This window comes from Dermacentor variabilis, chromosome 9 (assembly GCF_050947875.1).
Source record: "Dermacentor variabilis isolate Ectoservices chromosome 9, ASM5094787v1, whole genome shotgun sequence".
Taxonomy (NCBI): Eukaryota; Metazoa; Arthropoda; class Arachnida; order Ixodida; family Ixodidae; genus Dermacentor; species Dermacentor variabilis.
In genome coordinates this window covers 148,631,476-148,639,682 of record NC_134576.1, presented here as the reverse complement: position 1 = coordinate 148,639,682, position 8,207 = coordinate 148,631,476, and the positions used below count along the sequence as shown (strand labels likewise).

At 49.5% G+C, this 8,207-nt stretch overlaps 1 protein-coding gene across 1 annotated transcript; it reads left to right on the top strand.

Moving 5' to 3' along the window:
- Positions 1-5,887: 5,887 nt before the first annotated feature.
- Positions 5,888-7,786, top strand: LOC142558232 (uncharacterized). Its single transcript, XM_075670385.1, has 3 exons — positions 5,888-6,066; positions 6,699-6,906; positions 7,257-7,786. Exons 1-3 carry the CDS (start codon positions 5,950-5,952, stop codon positions 7,646-7,648), a joined length of 717 nt encoding a protein of 238 aa, XP_075526500.1. The 5' UTR covers positions 5,888-5,949; the 3' UTR covers positions 7,649-7,786.
- Positions 7,787-8,207: the final 421 nt, after the last annotated feature.

Here is an 8,207-nt window from a genome sequence, read left to right as displayed (position 1 = left end):
AGCTATTGCACTAAGACGGTGGTGCACAAACGGTGGTGAGGAAGCAAATCCAAGGCGTGCATTTTCGAAGCTGGCTAATTGCATCTCGGCGTGCTAATTGCTATACGAGGTGAGTAGAAATATTTCTGGCTCTATATGCCCATAAGGTGGATCAATAAAAGCCCAAAGAATGTGTTACTGATTCGTGACTCCCAGATTGAGAGATTTGACAAAGCTCCTGCGAAATTACGCATCATTAATCAGTTTAGCTGAAACATATTATACTGCCCCATCCTTAAGAAAAAAAATCTGCATGATCTGCTACCGTTTACGATATCAGCATAACAGATTAACAGTTTGAGAGTAAAATGTGGAATCATGTTTTTAACGTACTACAAGTAGGATCAAAAACTATGTCCCCATAAGTTCTGATTTCAATGATTATGCATGATGAGCACATTCCATTAACCCCAGTGTGGCCAATCCTTCTCGTTGGTATGAGCCGTGTTTTGAGACGACAATAACAACCACAACAACGACCATACCCCAGGGTGGGTATGTGCCACTAACATATAGTTTCTACATCTACAACAACCAGCACGAACAGAGTGCGACGTGGTTTATAAGTATTGTGAGAGCAGCAGGAATTCGGGGTCCCACTGTTTCCTGTTTTTACGTTGCGATGTCTAGCTGTTTTAGTTAGAGGAACAAAAACGCTTAACACTCGGTTGTGCGAATGCATAAATGACAAGCTATATCCGACAAGGTTTATTGATTTTGAATAATTTTTGCTCGGGTATATCGTAAGCCTAATCCGTAATGTTTTATTGCTATAGCAACTATATAGACACTCAAGGTGCATTTGTGCCATCGAGAGAGAGAAAAAAATTATTGATCAGTTAATCAGAGTTATGGCAGGTCTGGGTGGGGCCCTCAGTCCAGGGCTCCACTGGCTCTTGCGGCTCACTGAGTTTGGTCCAGGAGGGCCGATTCGCTCCCCTGATCCTCACTTTTGAGTAGTGCCTCCCACTGCCGTACAAAGTCCGTGACGCTTAGAAAAGGTTAGTTGCCGTTGCTTGGCCGAGCCGTACATTCCCACGTTATGTGGGTCAGCTTGGGTTTTGCGCCGCACCACGGCCTTTTGTCCGTGTAATATGTCGGGTGCTTCTTGTCTAAGAGCTTTGGGTGTGGGTGTGAATTGGTTTGTATGCGACGCTAGTCTTGGGCTTATCTTCTATTTAGTTTGGAGTGCAGAGGGCCGTAGGTTCGCCTCTCCCTCCTCTGATTCTCTAATATGGCACGTACTGCGGAGAATGGTTCCTCTAGGGTTCTGGCCGCTGCTCGGTCGTTGCTTCCTGAAGCTGTGCGTTCTGCCCTTTCGTTCCCGTCGAGTCCGTTGTGCACGGGGTACTACGTAATGCCGTGGTTCAGGTCCAGTCGTGAGCCGAGCACTCTTCAGGCGCTGCGCGGTAGCATTCCCCGGATGAAGAGTCGAGCCTGCGAGTCAGTAAGCACATGTGCCGACTGACCCTTGAAGTCGGCGTCTCGTATCGCCAGCGCTATTGCCGCTGCCTCTGCTGTGCATACCGAGGTAGCCTTAACCGTAGCGGTTATCGTGGTGACTGTTGGTTGCGGCGATCGCGTAGAAGTCCCTGCGAGTGGCTGCACTCGCGTCCGTGTAGTTGGCGGCCGGATTCTTGCCGAATCGCTTCTGCAGAGTCCTCGTCCTGGCCTGTCTGCGGCCTGCGTGGTACCTGGCACTCATATTTCTTGGTATGGGTGAGATATGGACGTGCTCATTCAAATCTCGTGATAACAAGTCTGTTTCGTCTCCGCAGAACAGGGGTCGGGCGTTGTATCACAGCCTTTGGAGACTAGAGCGGCCCTGGGGCGTAGAGCTCAGCCTTTCTCTTTGCGATATCAGAACTGCAGCGGCATGTTGTCGTAAATACCCAACCGCTCCAGGCGTTCCGTGCTGACTGTGTTCGGGAGTCCCAGAGCGGATTTGTATGCCGTTCTGATAAGGGTGCCCACCTTCTTCATTTCAGTTTGGTTAAGGTTTTGGAACGGCAGGCCGTAAGTGATGCGGCTAATCGCAAATGCTTGCACCAGCCTAATTTCTTCTTCCGCGAGTAAGTTGCGGCTGCGTCCAACTCGCCATATCATCCCTGCCACACTCTTAACGGTTGGTTTTAAGCTCCGAATTGTGGCATCGACGTTGCCGTTCTCTTGGATAAGTAGGCCGAGCACTCTCATTTGGGCGACTTCACGGATGGCCTGGCCGTCGAGATGTAAGTCTATCCTTGGTGTGGCAGCTTTCTTATGACGCTTGCTGCGTACGCGCATGAACTCTGATTTTTCGGGTGCGCGTCATACGCGAGTGCTTGGTGAAGTTTACCAGCTTGTCTATGGGCTCCTGTAATAGTTCTTGTTTTTCTCCGTAGGAACCCCGGTGTGCCTACAACGTTATGTCATCGGCGTAGGTTGTACATCTGAGGTCCCGTGCTTGCATGAGTTCTAGGGCCAGTCTCCTCATCCCGACGTTAAAAAGAAGCACGTTGATGTTTGCCTTCCTGTCTCTAGGTGGGCTGTAGACGTTGACAATAACTGTCTTCGGTTTGCAGCGTCTACATGGCCAGACCGTTAGAACCTGATGTTGGACACCGCAGTTAGGGACGTAGTCCACGCTCACCCCAATGTCCGCCCGTGTCAGTGCTGCTATTTGAGGATGGTCAGGGTGCGTGCGCATCTTGTATACTCTGAAATTCGGTATCTTCTTGCATGGCTCTTGTATGCATATGATATCCGGAGAAACAGGCGTCGCATCTATAAAACTCAGAAGTGCTGCGTGTTTAGTTCTAAGAGTCCTGCAGTTCCACTGCCAGACCTCGAGGTTTTCGGCTACTCTCGTGTGGCGATTAGCCATCTATAGTACTTTTGGTGTCGGTCAGCTCTCTCTCTTTAGACCTGCATGCAGGGGGCGTATTCTGTAAAAGTCCACCTAGTGGACTGTCCATTTCGGCCGCTGCTGATTGGCTGGGGCCGCTCGTCTCCTCCTCTCTCGTACAGCTACATCCAATCAGCAGCGGCCGAAATGGACAGTGCACTAGGTGGACTCTTACAGAATACGCCCTCAGGAGTCCCTGGGCTGGCACATTTTGGTTTGTTCGGCCCCTCTTTCATGGCGTGACAAGAGGAGTCCTCTATCTGTCGTTTGAGCTTGTACAGCTCTGCGAAAAGAAATTGGATTTGTCGGGCTATGGTATCCAGTTTATCGTCTTTATCTGTCACCTGTGGGTTGGCGTTCTTGGTTTCTCCTGGCTTGGCTTTGTTCGTGTGGGGCTCATTCCTTTGTTTAAAACCAGCTAGCTCCCTTCGAATTTCTTCAAGACTCACTGTCCTTTAATATTCTGTTCTCCAAAATCTTTTGATAGGCTAGACTCTGAGTTACTGGATCGGCAGATTCGCGCCCAGCTTAGTGTTGTGTGGCGGTGGCCACCGTCTGATGTTTAGCCTGCGGAGTCCTCTCCTGTTTGGGGGCTAGAGGCTTGACATTGCGTGCCCAGGATGTTGACCTAGATCTCTGACGATTCCACCGTCTGGTACGCGATCACGATCTGGATCTCGATCTTCCTGCTTACCTGGGTTTTGAGGGGGCTCCCTCTTGCCATTGAGGGAACTCCGGAAGGTCGCTGAGCTCCAATTCTTCGTCTTCTGGTGCAAATCACCGGGGTCGGTGTTGTTGAGCAGCTTTGTGCGCTCCGCTGCTCGGTCGGTCTTGTGGTCGAGTTTGCTTCAGGCGTTTTTTTAGATTCGATCGCCCGTGAGGCGCTGCCGCCCGCAAGCGACACGTCGCGGCGAGCACTCGTGTCCGTCTTTGGGCTCGAGCGCCCCACAGATTCCACAAACTTTTGTGTCCGGTTGCGGGTAAACGTCCGTGCAGTGGCCGACGCTGTGGCAAATCTTAAAAACCTGCACGGAGTTGTAGTATGGATGGCACGTCATTTCCCCACCGCAATAGTAGACGAAGCGCGGTAGGACCGTGCCGAGGAAAGTGATGACAGCGCTCTTCGAGTCCCCTAGCATTCTTGCCTGGATTATCTCGATGCCCTGCGTACGGACTCGGAGGTTTGCCTTGATTGTCTCTCCGGGCGTGTGCTGCGGGAGTCCATGAATGACACCTCTGACGGCGCCTTCTCCTGTGGCAGAGTACGCATTGAGCGCGTGCGACTTGCCATTGACTGTGAGAGCTGTGATCTTGCGTAAAAGATTAGCTGTCTCTTCCTCAGACGTTGAGACTATTGCGATGTTTGAGCCCTGTTTTATGCGCAGTATAAAATGTTCACCCTTTACTTTGTTGTGGCAGGCCGCGATCACTGCTTCTGCTAGCATCGGGCTGGTTAGAGTTTTCAACGGGAGTCCTTGGTGCGGGCGGAGAATGATCTTGAAGTCATCCCGCGGCAGTGGTGGTATCTTGTTCCGTCGCACCCTGCGTCGGCGGATGGGGGCTGAGTTGTGTTCCTTCTGCGCGTTCCGTATCGCCTGCAGGCTATCCTTCGCTTGCTGCCGTTTTTCGCGGAGCGTTAGCACCATCTGCCATCCCTCTTCGTCGGCTTTTCTCGTAAACCGTCGCAGGTCCTCAGCGTCCGCGAGAAGCGTTGCAGTAGTTTCATCTTTACGAGGAGTTAAGGCTTCGGAAAAATCCATGCCGTCTTCCTCCGTAACGGGTTTCGGTTGGGACGGCGCGCCATTTGAGGCGCCCGCCGCAACAGAAGCGATTTCTTGAGACGCCATATGTGTCAGTGCAAAGGCATTGGTCAGTGTCGTGTGCCAGACGCCGCACCGACGCGACGCGGCGGCCGCCGCCACGTCTTAGCTCTGATGAATGCTAGCTCCGACGCCGTGCACCTGGCAGCTTCTTGAAATTGTGCAGCCGCCGGAAACGGGCCTAGGTCCAAGAGGATGGTGCCCCTGGGTTCCGTAGACGTTGACGGTTCTGGTGATACACAATTTAGGTCGGTTACTGGAACTATAACCAACGAAAAACATGGATATTGCGGAGCTCGAAGCGGGTGCTGCGGCACTCCTCGACGCTGCCATCGCCGTAGCCGTGAGGTTCCGTATGAGTGAAAGCCTGTTGGGTGAGTCGGCGAACCCGGTTTAATCTAGCGTGTGTGAGCTAGGAACGCGGCCCGGGTGCGTGCCCTCTCCTGTGGTGCGCTAGGCTGCAGGGAGGTCAGGTAAGGGCGTTCTTCCCCGGCGGGTGCTTCGATGTCCTCCTCGCCCGCCGCTCCGTACAGAGTGGAGACAATAGACAGTTTTAGTTACACGTACGTAGAGACTTCACGTACGCAAACGTGAAAAGCCTACGTACTTTACGTGCACGCTCTCTGAAACGCTTTTAGCTACACGTACGTGACGCGCGACAAGAGGGACCACGTAGCTCCATCTATCGGGAAGTATGAACACTGCGGCAGCCAATTCAATCCAAGATGAGTATTTCAGCCAAGCCAGTGTTGTCATGGTGTGGTGCATTGATGCGTGCCGATCATTGTTTCAGCAATGTCTGGAAGTGTGTTGTGCAAGCGTTACCTGCTGTCAACGTTGTCCTGGAATGAAATAGATGACCTGTTGATGACAAAGACGCAGCGAGAGCTTCTGAATGGTTCGTTGGACGACTTGGAGTACCACTTCAGGCACGAGAGAACGTCGGAGTTGCTTTGCTATCGGTCGCAGCGCGGGCTGCTCGACATTGACAACATAGAGCCCTCACTGTTCAGGCAGCAATTTAGATTTGAGAAAGAAGATTTCAATAACTTGTTTCGTGCTCTTAAACTGCCGGAGACCGTGAAGAGTGCTCAAAATGTGACTGTGCCCGGTCGGGAGGCGTTGTGTATTACGCTTCGACGCCTTGCCTACCCAAACAGGTGGTGTGATCTCGAAACTATATTCGGCAGGCATTCATCAGTGATGTCGAGTGTGGCGTCAGAAGTTATTTTCTACATCGTAAGCGAGTTTCATCATCTGCTTGAAGACTGCAACAACGATGACTGGCTGTGTCCTGCCACCCTTGGAGAGTTTGCAAATGTAAGTTGACTGTTTATTTTTTTTCCAGCCTCGTGCTGGTACTGAACAGAAATAAGAACAGATGTTTTTGCTGTCTGTTTACACAACGTCATTTTTTTTTTGTCCCTGTATGGTACTGTGCCTTGTTTTCACTGTTATTTCAGCTTTTCTGTTTTATCGAGGACTAAAGTTGCAGCGGTAGATGGAAATAAGAAAGTTAGAAATTCACAAGCCGTCGACATGTGCCGCTATAAAATAGAGAAGACAATAGCCATAACAAGCGGGAGCATTGCGGTTACTGGAACTACTCATATTCGCACATAAGACATCTATAAAGCAGTTATATCTGTCACACGTAATCAACATATTGTTCGAAAAATTATTTTGACACAGAAATCTTAGCCTCTTCAGTTTAGGTCGAACGGCACATCACCTCAGGAAGGTTCGCATAAAATAGCCATGTAGACTACGTTACACGTGATCAGCGCAGGTTGTGTATTTCAAGCTACAAGATTTCACTTAAGTACGTATACATTATGGGCGATATAATGTACGACAGAGGGTTCTATGTAAGAAAGGTTATTAAAATAACAGATACCATTTTACGCTTAAGTACAGCCTGAGCTTTGATCACATTTAATTTTGTCTTGCAGGCCATCCGGAACCGTGGTGCAGCGCTGACAAACTGCTGGGCATTTATCGACGGCACGGCACGCCCCATATGCCGACCCAAAAGGAACCAACGCGATTATTTTTCTGGCCATAAGCGGATGCACATGCTCAAGTACCAGTCGGTGATGTGTCCCAATGGCATTGTGTGCCAACTTGACGGCCCTTATCCTGGAAGGCGGCATGATGCAGGTAGGTTGCCCTGTGTCTTGTGTGAAAGAACTTTGCATTGATATTTTTAGGAGACAGTCAGGTACCTGGAATGGCTTGTCTCTTTCATAAATATATGTTCAGGAAGGTAAGTACGGGCAAAAATTGCTTTGGTGCCAACCTGAGCCTTGTTCTCCTCCCTTTTCACTTCGATATGTTTAAAATAGTTTTCCGCATATGTTCACACTTGCTATTACATAGCTTTCTTGACCCCTTGAGGAATAGTTGGTGAGGCAAATGTTTACTTAAAGTACTAATTTTAACATGAGCGATGTTGTCTTATTTTGTTAGTCAGTTGAATTCCTTTTCTGTTGTTGTTGTTGTTGTTGCAGGGATACTCCAGAGCAGTGGCCTCTATGCGAAACTTGAAAAGTTGGTGGGGCCCCACCAGTTCGTCATATACGGCGATCCTGCATACCCACTGAAGCCACTCCTAATGAAGCCCTATGGCGGCTCTTCGCTGACGACAACGCAGTTGGAATTCAACACTAGCATGAGTCGTGTTCGCCAGGCTGTTGAATGGGGATTTGGGAAGGTCATCAGTGAATTTGCGTTTCTGGATTTTAAAAAAAATCAGAAATTGCTGCGACAAGAAGTTGCTCACATGTACAAAGCAGCCACTATTCTGACTAACTGTCACACGTGTTTGTACGGCAGCCAGGTGTCTCAGTACTTCGAACTACATCCACCCAGTCTAAATGAGTACCTGAGGCCACATCACTAAAGTACTGTCTCAAACATAAGGCATTATGCTTTCCAGATTGCCTTTACCCTTGTAGAAGTGATTGTTCGTAAGAAATTGCTGCGACAAGAAGTTGCTCACATGTACAAAGCAGCCACTATTCTGACTAACTGTCACACGTGTTTGTGCGGCAGCCAGGTGTCAGTACTTTAAACTACATCCACCCAGTCTAAATGAGTACCTGAGGCCACATCACTGAAGTACTGTCTCAAACATAAGGCATTATGCTTTCCAGATTGCCTTTACCCTTGTAGAAGTGATTGTTCGTAAGAAATTGCTGCGACAAGAAGTCGCTCACATGTACAAAGCAGCCACTATTCTGACTAACTGTCACACGTGTTTGTGCGGCAGCCAGGTGTCTCAGTACTTTGAACTACATCTACCCAGTCTAAATGAGTACCTGAGGCCACATCACTGAAGTACTGTCTCAAACATAAGGCATTATGCTTTCCAGATTGCCTTTACCCTTGTAGAAGTGATTGTTCGTAAGAAATTGCTGCGACAAGAAGTTGCTCACATGTACAAAGCAGCCACTATTCTG

Excerpts from the sequence above, each read along its gene's own strand:
- LOC142558232 (XM_075670385.1), top strand. The coding sequence starts at position 5,950 with ATGTCGAGTGTGGCGTCAGAAGTTATTTTCTACATCGTAAGCGAGTTT. Across the intron at positions 6,067-6,698 it reads CCCTTGGAGAGTTTGCAAAT|GCCATCCGGAACCGTGGTGC; the intron begins GTAAGTTGACTG and ends TTTGTCTTGCAG. Across the intron at positions 6,907-7,256 it reads TGGAAGGCGGCATGATGCAG|GGATACTCCAGAGCAGTGGC; the intron begins GTAGGTTGCCCT and ends TTGTTGTTGCAG.